The sequence below is a fragment of the Musca domestica genome, unplaced genomic scaffold (genome assembly GCF_030504385.1).
Source record: "Musca domestica strain aabys unplaced genomic scaffold, Musca_domestica.polishedcontigs.V.1.1 11, whole genome shotgun sequence".
NCBI lineage: Eukaryota > Metazoa > Arthropoda > Insecta > Diptera > Muscidae > Musca > Musca domestica.
In genome coordinates, this window is record NW_026712133.1 from 8,606,259 (window position 1) to 8,630,500 (window position 24,242).

At 35.2% G+C, this 24,242-nt stretch overlaps 1 protein-coding gene and 1 long non-coding RNA gene across 2 annotated transcripts; one reads left to right on the forward strand and one right to left on the reverse strand.

Moving 5' to 3' along the window:
- Positions 1-1,448: 1,448 nt before the first annotated feature.
- On the reverse strand, positions 1,449-2,409 carry LOC131806548 (putative oligosaccharyltransferase complex subunit CG9662). Its single transcript, XM_059130748.1, has 2 exons — positions 1,900-2,409; positions 1,449-1,847 (listed from the first exon to the last, which is right to left on the reverse strand). The coding sequence occupies exons 1-2, from the start codon at positions 2,033-2,035 to the stop codon at positions 1,534-1,536; spliced, it is 450 nt and encodes a 149-aa protein (XP_058986731.1). The 5' UTR covers positions 2,036-2,409; the 3' UTR covers positions 1,449-1,533.
- Positions 2,410-15,050: 12,641 nt separating this feature from the next.
- LOC131806552 (uncharacterized) lies at positions 15,051-23,336 on the forward strand. Its single transcript, XR_009344078.1, has 3 exons — positions 15,051-15,742; positions 15,814-22,205; positions 22,277-23,336. It is a non-coding gene; the product is annotated as an uncharacterized LOC131806552 (long non-coding RNA).
- Positions 23,337-24,242: the final 906 nt, after the last annotated feature.

Consider the following 24,242-nt stretch of genomic DNA (forward strand, 5'->3'; position numbering starts at 1 on the left):
GCTATTTTTATCTTTACAACGATATCAGAACTGCTTAAAACTATTTTTAAATCTCATACGAGGGAATATAGAAAGACTTGAAAGTCAAACTGTGCTAAAATGTTCATACCGCTCATTTACTCAGAGTGGCATATTTGAAAAAAAAAAAAAAAAACGTTTTCATGTTGCAATTTCTGTGAAATTTACCTTATCTTTCTAAAAAAATTCATGTTGATATCTGTAAAACCCAAGGGGTTGCAGCTTTTTCTACTTGTATGCTGGCATAAATCTATAAAACAGGATGTTGAGATAATGAAGCACCATAATTCTGCCAACCATGTTTCATATTGCAAATCACCTATATAGTCCATGTAGTTATGTTGCTTTTATTGTGATAATCTCAGTCTTGAAATGGGGTTTTCTCGAAACCCTATATGACACTCTTTGAACAAATGAGCGATATGTGTATAAATAAGGATAAATGTTATCAAATATTCGGCTGATTTTAAACTCAAATTAAACAAGGCAACTCTTATCTATTTAATACTAATAATAATTCAAGGGATATTTCACTGTAAAATCTATATCTATAAAAGAGGAAAATGTATGTTTGTTTGTTTGTAATTTATGGACTCGAAAACCGCTGAACAGATTTTCTTGAAAATTTCCAAGTATACTACAACATCGCCTGAAAGTAACATGGGCTATACATTTCTTTGAAATTCAACTTGGATCTGGAGATATAGCATCAGAATCGGAGGTAATTATATTGAAATCGGTACAGATTTGGATATAGCTCCCATATATATTTTCAGCCGATTTCATGTATTTGATGCACCAAACACGATATGTATGTTCGATTCCAATGAAATTTGGAATATGTAATGGGATTTTGATCAGAAAATAAATTTGTCAAATTATATTGAAATCGGTTCAGATTTGGATATAGCTCTCATATATATTTTCGGACAATACGTATGTCCGAGTTCAATAAAATTCGGCATGAGTGCCTAAATTTGGTACACAAATAAATTTGCCAAATTATATTAAAATCGGTTCAGATTTGTATGTAACTCCCATATATATTTTCGGTCGATTTCACATATTTAATGCACCCAACTCGATATGTATGTCCAATTCCAAAGAAATTCAGAGAGACGAAATCTGGTGCCCAAAAAATGCCTACTTCTAAAGATGGAAGTTTCCTGCACGCTTGACATTTGCTATGAAATTAATAAATCCGAAGGATAAACCCTTCGTATATGCGGACAAAATTTGGCATGTTCCTGCTTTTCTCATGGTCAGCTGTTCCTGTCATGTTCACACGTTGGTAGACCGAGCTATTTGTTTATTTACGCATTAAAGTATTACAATACTTTTTTTTTGAATGCATACAAACTGAAAGGAGTTTCGAAGCGCATCGGGCTCAGCTTGTATTCCCATACTATTTAAAGGATTATTAAAAAACATTTTGAAAACATTATATGGAATATATTTAGAGATATTCAAGATAGTATTATATTTTAATTTTTCGAAAATACTGAAAAGGTTCACTTAAGGTTGTAAATAGCTTGGAAGCTTCATACGCATAAAGAGCCAAGTAGTAAAGAATGACACCAAGATAAATATGAATCCCATTGATGACAACAACAATCTATTTAGCTTTGTTTTTCCAAGGGCGTTGGAGCTCACATCCATAATTATAAATCCAATACCGCCAATTGTGAATAGAAAACTACTCGCTAATCCTTCCATAATATATTGACCATTTACACGATATGGCATAAAAGCCACGGGGCGCGAATGACCGTTTTCGTCAACTGTAGCACCAACGCTAGGCGGCTCCACAATAACATCATATATAATACCTAAAATAATATAAGTTATTTCCATGGTTTTCCTCATATCTCAATTATTTACCTCCGGTTACAAGAAAATATGAAACAAGTATCCAGCTAAAAATAAAAAAGGGTGATGGCTTTGGTAATTGGAATCTCAATTTTAAGTTTGGCGGAACGAGCAGATGGAAGGGCAATTCGTAGAATGACTGCAACATCACAAAATCCAAATGTTTATAATACGCTTTTAAGTTTAAAGTTTTCCTCAAGTGACAAGTGTTCGTTCGTAAAATTTTATGAAATTGGCGAGTCTTACAATGTATATATGTGTATAATTTTGATTGTTGTTTTTTATTCTTTTTCACACAACTCTAAAATTCAGTTTTTTAAGGTTCAGAAACGCGTATATCCGCCCCACAACAGATACGTACGAGATAACAATAAGCGGCGTAAAAATTTCTTCTAATTTTCAAAATATTTTTAATAATTATTATAATAATATAATATTATTGAATATTCAATATTATTACTGCCGGTATATTATTATTGGCATTATATATTATCAACACTACGTCACTAAAAAGAATACAAGAATACGGAGCCATGAGGATATGAACGCAGTCTATGGTCAGGGATGTAGAGATCGGATAATCCATCTTTAATAGTTATGTTCCAGAACTTGAAAAATTATTACAAACAGTTTGTTGAAGTTTACAAAGGACCGTAGGGTGAACAACAAAATAAATTTCTTTGCTTTCTTACGAAAAAGCCAGCCGAAAACATAATGGTGAGGATACATAAAACGTTTTTTTTTATTGGCTTAAGTCATCGGCCGGATTCTTCTAAAAAAGAAAACAAAGGAGCGCAGAACCAACATCGAAGCAACAGCCTGTTTTGTAAAAAAAGTTGCTTTCACTCGAATCGTTCTTGTTCAAACGTATTCGTTTTAATTTGTGTTTTTATAAATATTTTGGAAGCTCTCGTCCATTCTCGAAAAGCTTTACGCCAGGGCCTCATTAGCGATATCAGGGGCCACCAAGGGTGGGATGAGGTTGACTTGAAAAGGAAGAAGCATTGTTTTGCGCATTCACTTTCCCATATACGCCACCCCTATATCACCACGCTGATTCTTTTTTAATAATTGCGTATTATTGCACTTATCTAATTTCTGTTGTATTTAGACCTTGGATTTTCACTAATTTTTTTATTTTTGTTTTCTAGTCGTATGTCTTTTTTAATGATGTTTTTTTCTTTTTTGCGATATTGTTTGCATAGTAGATAATTTTTTTCTATTTTCGTTTTTTGAATTTTATTTTTTTTTAATTTTTTTGAATTTGAGACTATTTATATTTCAGTCTTTTACTTTTTTTAATTTTTTCAGTTAATTTGTTCTCATTTTGTAAAAAATGTCTTGAAGCGCTATTTGTAGCTTTTAATTTAATTTAATAAATAAATAAAATCCGAGGCATAAAAAACAGGGGGGTACATTGATATGGACTGCAAAGATTTTGTTATATATCCAAATATTTTTCTCATTTAATTTTGATATGCAGCGTAAGAATTGAATTGTATTTTTCAAAATTGTTTTTTTTTTTAATCAAACTTAGACTCGTCCGCATATAACTCAACTAAAGGCGTAATATGTACTACAATAGCTTTTGCTGCTTCAAATTCTAATTTATTGTGTATTTCTATAGACTCATTCATAGAAGCAACAACTTCATCATTAAATATAGCTAATATGTCTTCAAATTTAAATTTTTTATATGAATAAGCAGATTTTCTTTTAGGGTTTGCAGCAACGCTCGTATGTGGTTGTACATGTATGAACCGAGCGTGTATATACCACACCTTGAGACTTGAGGCAACAAAATATTTTGAAAAATTATTGCGTGGCGTGATATACAACCAGTAGCAATTTCTATGAACTTTGAAAATACACTTGATGCTTTACGCAATTTTCTGTGGTAAGAAATGGCATCGCATATGCTCATAAATGTAGTTGCCCCAATTTCATTCACTTCTTTAAAAATCCGAACTACGATATTGTTCATAATATTCTAAAGATTTTGGCGTCGGTGTTTGTGCAACGCCGATCAGTAGGGGTGGATCCTTACTTAAAAGACGTTGTAAAAGAAATACATATGCTGTGGCTTTACCATTATTATGTATAATATTTACCTCATCGAACAACAATGTACAAATCGGGTATTTTTTTAAAATGTCTTTAAGAATATTTTTTGTTTGTATGTCAAAACCCATGTGACATTTAGGGAAAATGTTTTCTATAACATTTGATGGCGGTATCGACCATTTTTGTATGTTTCTTCGGTAGTAATAAAAATGAGAGTATCCTAACACCAGTGTAATTTGTTCCACGAGTAATTGTGGGGCCGCGGATGAACTAAAGCATACATTTTCATCATTCCCTGACATTAAAAATTCTCTATTGGAATCCTACAATAACTCATTTGAAGAAATTTAATTTTCAAATGAAGCTTCTAATTTATCATTTACAGATTCTATTGTTCGCATACTATGCAAAATTCGTGCAGCTTCTTCTTCATCTGCAATATTTCTGTTACTATTAACTTCTATTGGAGAATTTACAGCCAGTTCCACGATATCGAAATAACACGTTCGCACAACTTTTACACGACAATCAGCTGATTTCCGTTCCACTAAAATCCATCAGAACGAAAATTTGCACGAAAATCAAAGCGAACGAAAACGTAAGCGTTTCAGTGTAATTTTGCGTTCCACTATCTTTTTTCTTTCGTACGCATGCGAACACAAATGTCAAAATCAATCACTTGTGTGTTTGCTGTCGTATGATAACAATTAAGGAAAATTGTTTTAACATAAACATTGCTTGATTTAAAATGGAAACAAAAATGTAAGTAAAAATAATAAATGCAATTTAATATGTGAACAACAAATATATATTTTTTATTTTCTCAATTCCAGCACGAAAAAATCATCAACTACACAGCTGCGGTCACTAGTTGAGTATATGGAGGAGAATCTGAGTTCGCCAGAGGAGTGCCAATCTTTGGAAGCAGCAGAAGAAGTTTTAAATCTGGGCGGATTTGGGTAGTTCTGCAACCGGGCACCCACTTCTCTTCCATCATATCCAAAAGAGCCCGAAAAACTTCCTTCGACACACGAAAATTGGCCACAAACCTAGAAAAAATCATTTTTTATTATTTCGAAAATGTAAAAATACAATAATACTTACTGGTTGTTAGGTACTTCAAATAAATTCGAAGCATCTCTTAAATGCCTCCGTGGCACATTTTGAACCTCCTCCACATCATCCATAAAAAATAGGGCTACGGAAATATTCGTCCCAATTACGGTTTTCGTTTCTATAGTCGTCGTCGACTTTATGTGCAAGTCGCCCTCACCGTCGCTTCGATTCAAAAATGGTATTACACTAAGGCATGGAAGCGACATCGACAGTTTAAAATAAAAGTTGGCAACAACTAAAAAAGGCGTTGGCAACAATCCCTTGTTATTGACAAAATAAGATAAAAATTTGTTTTTATTTTGAATTCTAATTTCGTCTCTTTCGGAAAAATAAAAAATATAGTGAAACAATGGATATTATAAATGCATTACATAGCTTAAGTTCAAGTGAGGATGAAGTGGAGAATGTATTAGTAGAGCAGCGGCGAGTGCTAAGCCAGCAAACAAATATGTTTGCATTGCCTGACTCTTGACTGTGTTGTTCCAAAAGTTTATACTGCTCTTTCAAGAATTCAATAGTTTCTTCTTTCCTTGATGATTTTTTATCATTGTTTTTTTTTGGGCGATCGAGAATTTTGGATAGTAGTTACATCAGTCTCGTCATCAGCATTCTCCACTGGCTCATTTTCATGATCTATAACGTCTGTTACAATTATGTTTTCCGTATTTTTTACTCCAAATGCACGACCTGGTGCATTCAGTAACTTTTGAAACTGCATTACATTCGCGAAGGACTTCTCCCAAAGCGACAAAGTCATTTGCTTAAAAATATCACCTCCAGTGCTGCTGGCTTCACCCTTATTGTGCACAATTGTTTTTTAGTTTTACATTTTTAATTTTTCCAAACCTAGACGAACTTTAGAAAACTAACTAATAAAAACATACAAAAATAATTTTAACTTTAATATACTTCTTGCCAGTCTCTAATCGGTGACCGTTTACATTTAATTTTGTAGCAATGGATTCCAATCTAATTTAAAATTAGCTGGAAAATTACCTTTGGTAAACCCTTTGGCAAACATGGTTTTTTTATTCAATTCGGAAACTAACATTTCAAATTGTTTTGCTGTTGTTATTTTCTTGGTCAAATATCAAATACAAAAAAGTTACAATATCAACGTCCACTAAAAAATACAATGTCGTTACAATTTTTTACGGCGACAGATTTTCTTAAAAATCGACTTCACGTCGACTGTTGTATCGACAGTTATAATAGCAATCATTTGTCGCTATCGACAAAAAACGACAACCCTAATATCATTATTGTCGCTTCGACTTCATTTTGCGACGCCGACGACAACCATAATAGGGCCGATTCATTTTTTTATTTTTTAAGAACACAAATAGTTTGAACACAATCACTAGAAATTTTATTTTGTTTGTTTATTTACAATTTGTTTGTTTACAACTGAACTGTCAGTTGAGACAGAGCCACTGTTGCTTTTTTGCGTTTAAATTAGACATTTGGCGCTTTTTTTGCATTATTATTTAGCAACACTGAATCACGTAAGGCTATGCGAAAGAAAGAACGAAAGTTAGTGGAACGCATTCTTATACGAAAGTGAGTGAGTAGCCTCCGTTCGCACAAATTTTCTTTCGAGATCGTGGAACAGGCTGTTAAAGATTCCATACTAAGGAAAATTTGTGCTGCTTCTTTTTCTTCTGCCGTGTATGTGCCATTATTATTTCCGCTATTGTTATTACCATGGTAGAAGAATATAGGTAGACGCTTCGACACAGCTGCTGGGACAATGAACTGTCAAACCAATTTTGGAATCTAAATTGTTGAATGAAAAATTACTCAAATTTGTAAATATTGTTAAAAAATGCATATTATAACAACCTCCGATTGGCGTCGTGTAGGAAAACAAATACAAATATACTTATTTTTGAGGAAATATTTAAAAAATTTTGATACATCAATACTCCCAATCGTTGATGCATCTACCTGTATTTTTCTACCATGGTCATTACTAACAACTGTATCTGTTCCAGAACGGCACTTTATGAGTGTTTATTTATCATGTTTCTGTTGTAATGTTGACAGTTATCAAAGTTTCCTCTATTCTCTCTTTTGACATTTCCGAGGTTATTTGTCTTTGGCAGTCAAAAGGAGAAGTCGAAAAACAGCGAAATAAACGCGCGCTACTGTGTTCTAAATAAAATTGTTTTCTTTTGCGTTAACCGCAAGGCTCCTTCTTTGACATTAATACAGAACAAATTCTTTATTTCGCATTTTGTTTGGTTTGTGACGCAAAAAATTGTGTACTTTGCTGTGTGTGGAAAAAATATAAAGCAAGTTTGAGGTTGGGAAGATGGCACCACCTGTTCGCCCACCAACACTGAGAAGCACATTCAGCGCAGACACTATTACATCAGATCAGCCTGATCATGAAGCCCAAGTGGATGTAAGTAGTGAAGTCTATGGAAACACACAAGCAACGCCAAGAACGGAGACAAATAACCAAACTATGTCATCTGCCGTACATAGTGGAACAAAAAAGCCTGCATCTAACAACAATGTAAGTGATAATAATGCCATCACAGAAACGCCAAAGGGGAACGTTTCAAGCCAAAAGAAGACAGTTTCCAAGCCAGGTAATGCCATGAAAGCTACAGAGCCAGGCGCAAGTAGCCAACAGAAGGAAGTGGATAATTTAGCTGACATCAAAAAGCAAATGGCATATCTAAAACGACAACTTTTGGAAACAAAATCTCAACTATCCGAGAGTCAACGCCAATGCCAGCAGTTTGAGGTTATGTCCCAAAAGCCATCAGGAGAAACGGTAAGTGACCATAACCTAAATCCTATCAACGTGTCCGCCATTGATTTAGCAAACACAACAACAACTATGCCGCCAATTAGGCAAGCCGCACATACATCGACATCAACAGTCGCCATTACAACGCAACCGCCACCCGCTGCCAATGTCAACGTCGAACAAACTCCGACGCAAGCTGCAACAGATAATTTCTGCGCTTCTTTGCCGCCAGCAATAAATACAAATTTATCAATAAATATAAATTTATTTCTACAAATATTAACCTCAGCCAACAACAGTATAGAAATTTGTATGGTACAGAAAATGGAGTCCGTGAGGTCATGGCTCATCGGAAAATTATTGATCTGTCTGAATTCACCGTCGTTTCTTAAATCTCAGCTTGCAAGAAAAATGGAAACAAATTAAACAAATACGTGCCTGCTTTTCTTGTTTAAATATTGTCGCCGTAGTCGATTATGCCCTATAGAAGGTTGCCAACGTAAGCATAATAAACTACTACATGAGGGTGCCCCCTGCGTACCAGCTGTTAATCCGTCGAATCCTGAGCCAGAATATCAACAAAATGTCCTCAGCTGTTCTTCTAAAGTTAATAAAAAACTACTTTTTCGTGTATTGCCAGTCACACCATATGGAAACAATTGTCGTATGGATGTATATGCTCTCTTTGATGATGGATCATCTATAAGCATGATGGTCAAGGACATTGCTGAAAGAATAGGAGTGCGAGGAAATAGTTGCTCTTTAAATATTCAGTGGTTCGGAGGGAGGTCTGCTAGGGAACCTGTGACGTCATTCAATGTGAAGGTGAGTGGAGTGAACAAAAGGAGTTGCCACCTGATGAAAAATGTTTATGCAGTATCAAATTTAAATCTTCCAATGCAAAGTTTGACACAAAAAGAGATTGAAGCAGCATTTAAATCAAATCCAAATCCGCCAGTGAAGCCATATTCGAATATCGTGCCAAAATTATTAATCGGTTTGGATAATGCCTTTTTAGGGTTGCCAACATTTACTAATTTTAAAGATTTATCGGGCCCATTTGCTTGCAGCACTGAATTGGGTTGGGTTGTTTTTGGACCCTGTAAAAGCAGATCAACATGTCCATAAAATTGTGGAAGATTACTTTAACATTGAAAACATGGGTGTTCGAGCAGCCCCTTTAATGGAATCTGAAGATGATACAAGGGCAAAAGAAATTCTTTCCGAGTCAACAAAAAGAGTTGGAAATAGATTTAAACGGATTATTATGGAAAAATGAGAATGTGGAGTTGCCAGATAGTAACACTATGGCACTTAGGCGACTAGAAGGAGCCGAGAAGAAATTGAAAAGGGACTAAAATTTGTATGCTGCTTATACAGAAGTTATAAATGGATATATAGCCAAGGGATACATAAGAGAAGTCCCACCCGAAAATATCGACCTGATATCAAACAGAAAATGGTACTTGCCACATTTTGGAGTTATTAACCCGAACAAAGAAAACAAAAAGTTTAGATTAGTTTTTGATGCCGCCGCCAAGGTAAATGGGACTTCATTAAACGACAATCTATTAAAAGGTCCCCAATATATTTCATCATTGCCTACAATACTTTATAATTTTCGACGTGGGAATATTGCAGTGTGTGCTGATATTAAAGAAATGTTCCATCAAGTGATAATGCAGCCAAGTGACAGAATATCTCAAAGACTTTTGTGGAGAAATTGTAACCCTGACGTGCCGCCTGTTGAATATGAGATGACAGTCATGACTTTTGGAGCCGCCTGCTCACCATGTTCAGCCATATATGTTATGAAGATTAATGCTAAAGAACATACTGACTGCCACCCCAGATCAATAGAATCGATTTGTGAACATCACTACATCATATGGACTGCAAAGATTTTGTTATATATCCAAATATTTTTCTCATTTAATTTTGATATGCAGCGTAAGAATTGAATTGTATTTTTCAAAATTGTTTTTTTTTTTAATCAAACTTAGACTCGTCCGCATATAACTCAACTAAAGGCGTAATATGTACTACAATAGCTTTTGCTGCTTCAAATTCTAATTGATTGTGTATTTCTATAGACTCATTCATAGAAGCAACAACTTCATCATTAAATATAGCTAATATGTCTTCAAATTTAAATTTTTTATATGAATAAGCAGATTTTCTTTTAGGGTTTGCAGCAACGCTCGTATGTGGTTGTACATGTATGAACCGAGCGTGTATATACCACACCTTGAGACTTGAGGCAACAAAATATTTTGAAAAATTATTGCGTGGCGTGATATACAACCAGTAGCAATTTCTATGAACTTTGAAAATACACTTGATGCTTTACGCAATTTTCTGTGGTAAGAAATGGCATCGCATATGCTCATAAATGTAGTTGCCCCAATTTCATTCACGAGAATTTTGGATAGTAGTTACATCAGTCTCGTCATCAGCATTCTCCACTGGCTCATTTTCATGATCTATAACGTCTGTTACAATTATGTTTTCCGTATTTTTTACTCCAAATGCACGACCTGGTGCATTCAGTAACTTTTGAAACTGCATTACATTCGCGAAGGACTTCTCCCAAAGCGACAAAGTCATTTGCTTAAAAATATCACCTCCAGTGCTGCTGGCTTCACCCTTATTGTGCACAATTGTTTTTTAGTTTTACATTTTTAATTTTTCCAAACCTAGACGAACTTTAGAAAACTAACTAATAAAAACATACAAAAATAATTTTAACTTTAATATACTTCTTGCCAGTCTCTAATCGGTGACCGTTTACATTTAATTTTGTAGCAATGGATTCCAATCTAATTTAAAATTAGCTGGAAAATTACCTTTGGTAAACCCTTTGGCAAACATGGTTTTTTTTATTCAATTCGGAAACTAACATTTCAAATTGTTTTGCTGTTGTTATTTTCTTGGTCAAATATCAAATACAAAAAAGTTACAATATCAACGTCCACTAAAAAATACAATGTCGTTACAATTTTTTACGGCGACAGATTTTCTTAAAAATCGACTTCACGTCGACTGTTGTATCGACAGTTATAATAGCAATCATTTGTCGCTATCGACAAAAAACGACAACCCTAATATCATTATTGTCGCTTCGACTTCATTTTGCGACGCCGACGACAACCATAATAGGGCCGATTCATTTTTTTATTTTTTAAGAACACAAATAGTTTGAACACAATCACTAGAAATTTTATTTTGTTTGTTTATTTACAATTTGTTTGTTTACAACTGAACTGTCAATTGAGACAGAGCCACTGTTGCTTTTTTGCGTTTAAATTAGACATTTGGCGCTTTTTTTGCCTTATTTCGCGATTAATTTTTTCAAAAAATATTTAGCAACACTGAATCACGTAAGGCTATGCGAAAGAAAGAACGAAAGTTAGTGGAACGCATTCTTATACGAAAGTGAGTGAGTAGCCTCCGTTCGCACAAATTTTCTTTCGAGATCGTGGAACAGGCTGTTAAAGATTCCATACTAAGGAAAAGGTGCTGCTTCTTTTTCTTCTGCCGTGTATGTGCCATTATTATTTCCGCTATTGTTATTACCATGGTAGAAGAATATAGGTAGACGCTTCGACACAGCTGCTGGGACAATGAACTGTCAAACCAATTTTGGAATCTAAATTGTTGAATGAAAAATTACTCAAATTTGTAAATATTGTTAAAAAATGCATATTATAACAACCTCCGATTGGCGTCGTGTAGGAAAACAAATACAAATATACTTATTTTTGAGGAAATATTTAAAAAATTTTGATACATCAATACTCCCAATCGTTGATGCATCTACCTGTATTTTCCTACCATGGTCATTACTAACAACTGTATCTGTTCCAGAACGGCACTTTATGAGTGTTTATTTATCATGTTTCTGTTGTAATGTTGACAGTTATCAAAGTTTCCTCTATTCTCTCTTTTGACATTTCCGAGGTTATTTGTCTTTGGCAGTCAAAAGGAGAAGTCGAAAAACAGCGAAATAAACGCGCGCTACTGTGTTCTAAATAAAATTGTTTTCTTTTGCGTTAACCGCAAGGCTCCTTCTTTGACATTAATACAGAACAAATTCTTTATTTCGCATTTTGTTTGGTTTGTGACGCAAAAAATTGTGTACTTTGCTGTGTGTGGAAAAAATATAAAGCAAGTTTGAGGTTGGGAAGATGGCACCACCTGTTCGCCACCAACACTGAGAAGCACATTCAGCGCAGACACTATTACATCAGATCAGCCTGATCATGAAGCCCAAGTGGATGTAAGTAGTGAAGTCTATGGAAACACACAAGCAACGCCAAGAACGGAGACAAATAACCAAACTATGTCATCTGCCGTACATAGTGGAACAAAAAAGCCTGCATCTAACAACAATGTAAGTGATAATAATGCCATCACAGAAACGCCAAGGGGAACGTTTCAAGCCAAAAGAAGACAGTTTCCAAGCCAGGTAATGCCATGAAAGCTACAGAGCCAGGCGCAAGTAGCCAACAGAAGGAAGTGGATAATTTAGCTGACATCAAAAAGCAAATGGCATATCTAAAACGACAACTTTTGGAAACAAAATCTCAACTATCCGAGAGTCAACGCCAATGCCAGCAGTTTGAGGTTATGTCCCAAAAGCCATCAGGAGAAACGGTAAGTGACCATAACCTAAATCCTATCAACGTGTCCGCCATTGATTTAGCAAACACAACAACAACTATGCCGCCAATTAGGCAAGCCGCACATACATCGACATCAACAGTCGCCATTACAACGCAACCGCCACCCGCTGCCAATGTCAACGTCGAACAAACTCCGACGCAAGCTGCAACAGATAATTTCTGCGCTTCTTTGCCGCCAGCAATAAATACAAATTTATCGCCATGTTCTACAAATATTAACCTCAGCCAACAACAGTATAGAAATTTGTATGGTACAGAAAATGGAGTCCGTGAGGTCATGGCTCATCGGAAAATTATTGATCTGTCTGAATTCACCGTCGTTTCTTAAATCTCAGCTTGCAAGAAAAATGGAAACAAATTAAACAAATACGTGCCTGCTTTTCTTGTTTAAGTCGATTTAAGCCGTAGTCGATTATGCCCTATAGAAGGTTGCCAACGTAAGCATAATAAACTACTACATGAGGGTGCCCCCTGCGTACCAGCTGTTAATCCGTCGAATCCTGAGCCAGAATATCAACAAAATGTCCTCAGCTGTTCTTCTAAAGTTAATAAAAAACTACTTTTTCGTGTATTGCCAGTCACACCATATGGAAACAATTGTCGTATGGATGTATATGCTCTCTTTGATGATGGATCATCTATAAGCATGATGGTCAAGGACATTGCTGAAAGAATAGGAGTGCGAGGAAATAGTTGCTCTTTAAATATTCAGTGGTTCGGAGGGAGGTCTGCTAGGGAACCTGTGACGTCATTCAATGTGAAGGTGAGTGGAGTGAACAAAAGGAGTTGCCACCTGATGAAAAATGTTTATGCAGTATCAAATTTAAATCTTCCAATGCAAAGTTTGACACAAAAAGAGATTGAAGCAGCATTTAAATCAAATCCAAATCCGCCAGTGAAGCCATATTCGAATATCGTGCCAAAATTATTAATCGGTTTGGATAATGCCTTTTTAGGGTTGCCAACATTTACTAATTTTAAAGATTTATCGGGCCCATTTGCTTGCAGCACTGAATTGGGTTGGGTTGTTTTTGGACCCTGTAAAAGCAGATCAACATGTCCATAAAATTGTGGAAGATTACTTTAACATTGAAAACATGGGTGTTCGAGCAGCCCCTTTAATGGAATCTGAAGATGATACAAGGGCAAAAGAAATTCTTTCCGAGTCAACAAAAAGAGTTGGAAATAGATTTAAACGGATTATTATGGAAAAATGAGAATGTGGAGTTGCCAGATAGTAACACTATGGCACTTAGGCGACTAGAAGGAGCCGAGAAGAAATTGAAAAGGGACTAAAATTTGTATGCTGCTTATACAGAAGTTATAAATGGATATATAGCCAAGGGATACATAAGAGAAGTCCCACCCGAAAATATCGACCTGATATCAAACAGAAAATGGTACTTGCCACATTTTGGAGTTATTAACCCGAACAAAGAAAACAAAAAGTTTAGATTAGTTTTTGATGCCGCCGCCAAGGTAAATGGGACTTCATTAAACGACAATCTATTAAAAGGTCCCCAATATATTTCATCATTGCCTACAATACTTTATAATTTTCGACGTGGGAATATTGCAGTGTGTGCTGATATTAAAGAAATGTTCCATCAAGTGATAATGCAGCCAAGTGACAGAATATCTCAAAGACTTTTGTGGAGAAATTGTAACCCTGACGTGCCGCCTGTTGAATATGAGATGACAGTCATGACTTTTGGAGCCGCCTGCTCACCATGTTCAGCCATATATGTTATGAAGATTAATGCTAAAGAACATACTGACTGCCACCCCAGATCAATAGAATCGATTTGTGAACATCACTACATCATATGGACTGCAAAGATTTTGTTATATATCCAAATATTTTTCTCATTTAATTTTGATATGCAGCGTAAGAATTGAATTGTATTTTTCAAAATTGTTTTTTTTTTAATCAAACTTAGACTCGTCCGCATATAACTCAACTAAAGGCGTAATATGTACTACAATAGCTTTTGCTGCTTCAAATTCTAATTGATTGTGTATTTCTATAGACTCATTCATAGAAGCAACAACTTCATCATTAAATATAGCTAATATGTCTTCAAATTTAAATTTTTTATATGAATAAGCAGATTTTCTTTTAGGGTTTGCAGCAACGCTCGTATGTGGTTGTACATGTATGAACCGAGCGTGTATATACCACACCTTGAGACTTGAGGCAACAAAATATTTTGAAAAATTATTGCGTGGCGTGATATACAACCAGTAGCAATTTCTATGAACTTTGAAAATACACTTGATGCTTTACGCAATTTTCTGTGGTAAGAAATGGCATCGCATATGCTCATAAATGTAGTTGCCCCAATTTCATTCACTTCTTTAAAAATCCGAACTACGATATTGTTCATAATATTCTAAAGATTTTGGCGTCGGTGTTTGTGCAACGCCGATCAGTAGGGGTGGATCCTTACTTAAAAGACGTTGTAAAAGAAATACATATGCTGTGGCTTTACCATTATTATGTATAATATTTACCTCATCGAAAAACAATGTACAAATCGGGTATTTTTTTAAAATGTCTTTAAGAATATTTTTTGTTTGTATGTCAAAACCCATGTGACATTTAGGGAAAATGTTTTCTATAACATTTGATGGCGGTATCGACCATTTTTGTATGTTTCTTCGGTAGTAATAAAAATGAGAGTATCCTAACACCAGTGTAATTTGTTCCACGAGTAATTGTGGGGCCGCGGATGAACTAAAGCATACATTTTCATCATTCCCTGACATTAAAAATTCTCTATTGGAATCCTACAATAACTCATTTGAAGAAATTTAATTTTCAAATGAAGCTTCTAATTTATCATTTACAGATTCTATTGTTCGCATACTATGCAAAATTCGTGCAGCTTCTTCTTCATCTGCAATATTTCTGTTACTATTAACTTCTATTGGAGAATTTACAGCCAGTTCCACGATATCGAAATAACACGTTCGCACAACTTTTACACGACAATCAGCTGATTTCCGTTCCACTAAAATCCATCAGAACGAAAATTTGCACGAAAATCAAAGCGAACGAAAACGTAAGCGTTTCAGTGTAATTTTGCGTTCCACTATCTTTTTTCTTTCGTACGCATGCGAACACAAATGTCAAAATCAATCACTTGTGTGTTTGCTGTCGTATGATAACAATTAAGGAAAATTGTTTTAACATAAACATTGCTTGATTTAAAATGGAAACAAAAATGTAAGTAAAAATAATAAATGCAATTTAATATGTGAACAACAAATATATATTTTTTATTTTCTCAATTCCAGCACGAAAAAATCATCAACTACACAGCTGCGGTCACTAGTTGAGTATATGGAGGAGAATCTGAGTTCGCCAGAGGAGTTCCAATCTTTGGAAGCAGCAGAAGAAGTTTTAAATCTGGGCGGATTTGGGTAGTTCTGCAACCGGGCACCCACTTCTCTTCCATCATATCCAAAAGAGCCCGAAAAACTTCCTTCGACACACGAAAATTGGCCACAAACCTAGAAAAAATCATTTTTTATTATTTCGAAAATGTAAAAATACAATAATACTTACTGGTTGTTAGGTACTTCAAATAAATTCGAAGCATCTCTTAAATGCCTCCGTGGCACATTTTGAACCTCCTCCACATCATCCATAAAAAATAGGGCTACGGAAATATTCGTCCCAATTACGGTTTTCGTTTCTATAGTCGTCGTCGACTTTATGTGCAAGTCGCCCTCACCGTCGCTTCGATTCAAAAATGGTATTACGCTAAGGCATGGAAGCGACATCGACAGTTTAAAATAAAAGTTGGCAACAACTAAAAAAGGCGTTGGCAACAATCCCTTGTTATTGACAAAATAAGATAAAAATTTGTTTTTATTTTGAATTCTAATTTCGTCTCTTTCGGAAAAATAAAAAATATAGTGAAACAATGGATATTATAAATGCATTACATAGCTTAAGTTCAAGTGAGGATGAAGTGGAGAATGTATTAGTAGAGCAGCGGCGAGTGCTAAGCCAGCAAACAAATATGTTTGCATTGCCTGACTCTTGACTGTGTTGTTCCAAAAGTTTATACTGCTCTTTCAAGAATTCAATAGTTTCTTCTTTCCTTGATGATTTTTTATCATTGTTTTTTTTTGGGCGATCGAGAATTTTGGATAGTAGTTACATCAGTCTCGTCATCAGCATTCTCCACTGGCTCATTTTCATGATCTATAACGTCTGTTACAATTATGTTTTCCGTATTTTTTACTCCAAATGCACGACCTGGTGCATTCAGTAACTTTTGAAACTGCATTACATTCGCGAAGGACTTCTCCCAAAGCGACAAAGTCATTTGCTTAAAAATATCACCTCCAGTGCTGCTGGCTTCACCCTTATTGTGCACAATTGTTTTTTAGTTTTACATTTTTAATTTTTCCAAACCTAGACGAACTTTAGAAAACTAACTAATAAAAACATACAAAAATAATTTTAACTTTAATATACTTCTTGCCAGTCTCTAATCGGTGACCGTTTACATTTAATTTTGTAGCAATGGATTCCAATCTAATTTAAAATTAGCTGGAAAATTACCTTTGGTAAACCCTTTGGCAAACATGGTTTTTTTTATTCAATTCGGAAACTAACATTTCAAATTGTTTTGCTGTTGTTATTTTCTTGGTCAAATATCAAATACAAAAAAGTTACAATATCAACGTCCACTAAAAAATACAATGTCGTTACAATTTTTTACGGCGACAGATTTTCTTAAAAATCGACTTCACGTCGACTGTTGTATCGACAGTTATAATAGCAATCATTTGTCGCTATCGACAAAAAACGACAACCCTAATATCATTATTGTCGCTTCGACTTCATTTTGCGACGCCGACGACAACCATAATAGGGCCGATTCATTTTTTTATTTTTTAAGAACACAAATAGTTTGAACACAATCACTAGAAATTTTATTTTGTTTGTTTATTTACAATTTGTTTGTTTACAACTGAACTGTCAATTGAGACAGAGCCACTGTTGCTTTTTTGCGTTTAAATTAGACATTTGGCGCTTTTTTTGCCTTATTTCGCGATTAATTTTTTCAAAAAATATTTAGCAACACTGAATCACGTAAGGCTATGCGAAAGAAAGAACGAAAGTTAGTGGAACGCATTCTTATACGAAAGTGAGTGAGTAGCCTCCGTTCGCACAAATTTTCTTTCGAGATCGTGGAACAGGCTGTTAAAGATTCCATACTAAGGAAAAGGTGCTGCTTCTTTTTCTTCTGCCGTGTATGTGCCATTATTATTTCCGCTATTGTTATTACCATGGTAGAAGAATATAGGTAGACGCTTCGACACAGCTGCTGGGACAATGAACTGTCAAACCAATTTTGGAATCTAAATTGTTGAATGAAAAATTACTCAAATTTGTAAATATTGTTAAAAAATGCATATTATAACAACCTCCGATTGGCGTCGTGTAGGAAAACAAATACAAATATACTTATTTTTGAGGAAATATTTAAAAAATTTTGATACATCAATACTCCCAATCGTTGATGCATCTACCTGTATTTTTCTACCATGGTCATTACTAACAACTGTATCTGTTCCAGAACGGCACTTTATGAGTGTTTATTTATCATGTTTCTGTTGTAATGTTGACAGTTATCAAAGTTTCCTCTATTCTCTCTTTTGACATTTCCGAGGTTATTTGTCTTTGGCAGTCAAAAGGAGAAGTCGAAAAACAGCGAAATAAACGCGCGCTACTGTGTTCTAAATAAAATTGTTTTCTTTTGCGTTAACCGCAAGGCTCCTTCTTTGACATTAATACAGAACAAATTCTTTATTTCGCATTTTGTTTGGTTTGTGACGCAAAAAATTGTGTACTTTGCTGTGTGTGGAAAAAATATAAAGCAAGTTTGAGGTTGGGAAGATGGCACCACCTGTTCGCCACCAACACTGAGAAGCACATTCAGCGCAGACACTATTACATCAGATCAGCCTGATCATGAAGCCCAAGTGGATGTAAGTAGTGAAGTCTATGGAAACACACAAGCAACGCCAAGAACGGAGACAAATAACCAAACTATGTCATCTGCCGTACATAGTGGAACAAAAAAGCCTGCATCTAACAACAATGTAAGTGATAATAATGCCATCACAGAAACGCCAAGGGGAACGTTTCAAGCCAAAAGAAGACAGTTTCCAAGCCAGGTAATGCCATGAAAGCTACAGAGCCAGGCGCAAGTAGCCAACAGAAGGAAGTGGATAATTTAGCTGACATCAAAAAGCAAATGGCATATCTAAAACGACAACTTTTGGAAACAAAATCTCAACTATCCGAGAGTCAACGCCAATGCCAGCAGTTTGAGGTTATGTCCCAAAAGCCATCAGGAGAAACGGTAAGTGACCATAACCTAAATCCTATCAACGTGTCCGCCATTGATTTAGCAAACACAACAACAACTATGCCGCCAATTAGGCAAGCCGCACATACATCGACATCAACAGTCGCCATTACAACGCAACCGCCACCCGCTGCCAATGTCAACGTCGAACAAACTCCGACGCAAGCTGCAACAGATAATTTCTGCGCTTCTTTGCCGCCAGCAATAAATACAAATTTATCGCCATGTTCTACAAATATTAACCTCAGCCAACAACAGTATAGAAATTTGTATGGTACAGAAAATGGAGTCCGTGAGGTCATGGCTCATCGGAAAATTATTGATCTGTCTGAATTCACCGTCGTTTCTTAAATCTCAGCTTGCAAGAAAAATGGAAACAAATTAAACAAATACGTGCCTGCTTTTCTTGTTTAAGTCGATTTAAGCCGTAGTCGATTATGCCCTATAGAAGGTTGCCAACGTAAGCATAATAAACTACTACATGAGGGTGCCCCCTGCGTACCAGCTGTTAATCCGTCGAATCCTGAGCCAGAATATCAACAAAATGTCCTCAGCTGTTCTTCTAAAGTTAATAAAAAACTACTTTTTCGTGTATTGCCAGTCACACCATATGGAAACAATTGTCGTATGGATGTATATGCTCTCTTTGATGATGGATCATCTATAAGCATGATGGTCAAGGACATTGCTGAAAGAATAGGAGTGCGAGGAAATAGTTGCTCTTTAAATATTCAGTGGTTCGGAGGGAGGTCTGCTAGGGAACCTGTGACGTCATTCAATGTGAAGGTGAGTGGAGTGAACAAAAGGAGTTGCCACCTGATGAAAAATGTTTATGCAGTATCAAATTTAAATCTTCCAATGCAAAGTTTGACACAAAAAGAGATTGAAGCAGCATTTAAATCAAATCCAAATCCGCCAGTGAAGCCATATTCGAATATCGTGCCAAAATTATTAATCGGTTTGGATAATGCCTTTTTAGGGTTGCCAACATTTACTAATTTTAAAGATTTATCGGGCCCATTTGCTTGCAGCACTGAATTGGGTTGGGTTGTTTTTGGACCCTGTAAATCGATATCGCCATCTAAATCTTCGTGCCTTTTCGTAAATGTGGAAGCAGATCAACATGTCCATAAAATTGTGGAAGATTACTTTAACATTGAAAACATGGGTGTTCGAGCAGCCCCTTTAATGGAATCTGAAGATGATACAAGGGCAAAAGAAATTCTTTCCGAGTCAACAAAAAGAGTTGGAAATAGATTTAAACGGATTATTATGGAAAAATGAGAATGTGGAGTTGCCAGATAGTAACACTATGGCACTTAGGCGACTAGAAGGAGCCGAGAAGAAATTGAAAAGGGACTAAAATTTGTATGCTGCTTATACAGAAGTTATAAATGGATATATAGCCAAGGGATACATAAGAGAAGTCCCACCCGAAAATGTCGACCTGATATCAAACAGAAAATGGTACTTGCCACATTTTGGAGTTATTAACCCGAACAAAGAAAACAAAAAGTTTAGATTAGTTTTTGATGCCGCCGCCAAGGTAAATGGGACTTCATTAAACGACAATCTATTAAAAGGTCCCCAATATATTTCATCATTGCCTACAATACTTTATAATTTTCGACGTGGGAATATTGCAGTGTGTGCTGATATTAAAGAAATGTTCCATCAAGTGATAATGCAGCCAAGTGACAGAATATCTCAAAGACTTTTGTGGAGAAATTGTAACCCTGACGTGCCGCCTGTTGAATATGAGATGACAGTCATGACTTTTGGAGCCGCCTGCTCACCATGTTCAGCCATATATGTTATGAAGATTAATGCTAAAGAACATACTGACTGCCACCCCAGATCAATAGAATCGATTTGTGAACATCACTACATCATATGGACTGCAAAGATTTTGTTATATATCCAAATATTTTTCTCATTTAATTTTGATATGCAGCGTAAGAATTGAATTGTATTTTTCAAAATTGTTTTTTTTTTTAATCAAACTTAGACTCGTCCGCATATAACTCAACTAAAGGCGTAATATGTACTACAATAGCTTTTGCTGCTTCAAATTCTAATTGATTGTGTATTTCTATAGACTCATTCATAGAAGCAACAACTTCATCATTAAATATAGCTAATATGTCTTCAAATTTAAATTTTTTATATGAATAAGCAGATTTTCTTTTAGGGTTTGCAGCAACGCTCGTATGTGGTTGTACATGTATGAACCGAGCGTGTATATACCACACCTTGAGACTTGAGGCAACAAAATATTTTGAAAAATTATTGCGTGGCGTGATATACAACCAGTAGCAATTTCTATGAACTTTGAAAATACACTTGATGCTTTACGCAATTTTCTGTGGTAAGAAATGGCATCGCATATGCTCATAAATGTAGTTGCCCCAATTTCATTCACTTCTTTAAAAATCCGAACTACGATATTGTTCATAATATTCTAAAGATTTTGGCGTCGGTGTTTGTGCAACGCCGATCAGTAGGGGTGGATCCTTACTTAAAAGACGTTGTAAAAGAAATACATATGCTGTGGCTTTACCATTATTATGTATAATATTTACCTCATCGAACAACAATGTACAAATCGGGTATTTTTTTAAAATGTCTTTAAGAATATTTTTTGTTTGTATGTCAAAACCCATGTGACATTTAGGGAAAATGTTTTCTATAACATTTGATGGCGGTATCGACCATTTTTGTATGTTTCTTCGGTAGTAATAAAAATGAGAGTATCCTAACACCAGTGTAATTTGTTCCACGAGTAATTGTGGGGCCGCGGATGAACTAAAGCATACATTTTCATCATTCCCTGACATTAAAAATTCTCTATTGGAATCCTACAATAACTCATTTGAAGAAATTTAATTTTCAAATGAAGCTTCTAATTTATCATTTACAGATTCTATTGTTCGCATACTATGCAAAATTCGTGCAGCTTCTTCTTCATCTGCAATATTTCTGTTACTATTAACTTCTATTGGAGAATTTACAGCCAGTTCCACGATATCGAAATAACACGTTCGCACAACTTTTACACGACAATCAGCTGATTTCCGTTCCACTAAAATCCATCAGAACGAAAATTTGCACGAAAATCAAAGCGAACGAAAACGTAAGCGTTTCAGTGTAATTTTGCGTTCCACTATCTTTTTTCTTTCGTACGCATGCGAACACAAATGTCAAAATCAATCACTTGTGTGTTTGCTGTCGTATGATAACAATTAAGGAAAATTGTTTTAACATAAACATTGCTTGATTTAAAATGGAAACAAAAATGTAAGTAAAAATAATAAATGCAATTTAATATGTGAACAACAAATATATATTTTTTATTTTCTCAATTCCAGCACGAAAAAATCATCAACTACACAGCTGCGGTCACTAGTTGAGTATATGGAGGAGAATCTGAGTTCGCCAGAGGAGTTCCAATCTTTGGAAGCAGCAGAAGAAGTTTTAAATCTGGGCGGATTTGGGTAGTTCTGCAACCGGGCACCCACTTCTCTTCCATCATATCCAAAAGAGCCCGAAAAACTTCCTTCGACACACGAAAATTGGCCACAAACCTAGAAAAAATCATTTTTTATTATTTCGAAAATGTAAAAATACAATAATACTTACTGGTTGTTAGGTATTTCAAATAAATTCGAAGCATCTCTTAAATGCCTCCGTGGCACATTTTGAACCTCCTCCACATCATCCATAAAAAATAGGGCTACGGAAATATTCGTCCCAATTACGGTTTTCGTTTCTATAGTCGTCGTCGACTTTATGTGCAAGTCGCCCTCACCGTCGCTTCGATTCAAAAATGGTATTACGCTAAGGCATGGAAGCGACATCGACAGTTTAAAATAAAAGTTGGCAACAACTAAAAAAGGCGTTGGCAACAATCCCTTGTTATTGACAAAATAAGATAAAAATTTGTTTTTATTTTGAATTCTAATTTCGTCTCTTTCGGAAAAATAAAAAATATAGTGAAACAATGGATATTATAAATGCATTACATAGCTTAAGTTCAAGTGAGGATGAAGTGGAGAATGTATTAGTAGAGCAGCGGCGAGTGCTAAGCCAGCAAACAAATATGTTTGCATTGCCTGACTCTTGACTGTGTTGTTCCAAAAGTTTATACTGCTCTTTCAAGAATTCAATAGTTTCTTCTTTCCTTGATGATTTTTTATCATTGTTTTTTTTTGGGCGATCGAGAATTTTGGATAGTAGTTACATCAGTCTCGTCATCAGCATTCTCCACTGGCTCATTTTCATGATCTATAACGTCTGTTACAATTATGTTTTCCGTATTTTTTACTCCAAATGCACGACCTGGTGCATTCAGTAACTTTTGAAACTGCATTACATTCGCGAAGGACTTCTCCCAAAGCGACAAAGTCATTTGCTTAAAAATATCACCTCCAGTGCTGCTGGCTTCACCCTTACTGTGCACAATTGTTTTTTAGTTTTACATTTTTAATTTTTCCAAACCTAGACGAACTTTAGAAAACTAACTAATAAAAACATACAAAAATAATTTTAACTTTAATATACTTCTTGCCAGTCTCTAATCGGTGACCGTTTACATTTAATTTTGTAGCAATGGATTCCAATCTAATTTAAAATTAGCTGGAAAATTACCTTTGGTAAACCCTTTGGCAAACATGGTTTTTTTTATTCAATTCGGAAACTAACATTTCAAATTGTTTTGCTGTTGTTATTTTCTTGGTCAAATATCAAATACAAAAAAGTTACAATATCAACGTCCACTAAAAAATACAATGTCGTTACAATTTTTTACGGCGACAGATTTTCTTAAAAATCGACTTCACGTCGACTGTTGTATCGACAGTTATAATAGCAATCATTTGTCGCTATCGACAAAAAACGACAACCCTAATATCATTATTGTCGCTTCGACTTCATTTTGCGACGCCGACGACAACCATAATAGGGCCGATTCATTTTTTTATTTTTTAAGAACACAAATAGTTTGAACACAATCACTAGAAATTTTATTTTGTTTGTTTATTTACAATTTGTTTACAACTGAACTGTCAGTTGAGACAGAGCCACTGTTGCTTTTTTGCGTTTAAATTAGACATTTGGCGCTTTTTTTGCCTTATTTCGCGATTAATTTTTTCAAAAAATATTTAGCAACACTGAATCACGTAAGGCTATGCGAAAGAAAGAACGAAAGTTAGTGGAACGCATTCTTATACGAAAGTGAGTGAGTAGCCTCCGTTCGCACAAATTTTCTTTCGAGATCGTGGAACAGGCTGTTAAAGATTCCATACTAAGGAAAAGGTGTTGCTTCTTTTTCTTCTG

Coding starts and splice junctions, on each gene's coding strand:
- LOC131806548 (XM_059130748.1), bottom strand. CDS start 2,035: ATGTTGCAGTCATTCTACGAATTGCCCTTCCATCTGCTCGTTCCGCCA. Junction 1,848..1,899: donor ATATTTTCTTGTAACCGGAG/GTAAATAATTGA, acceptor ATATTATTTTAG/GTATTATATATGATGTTATT.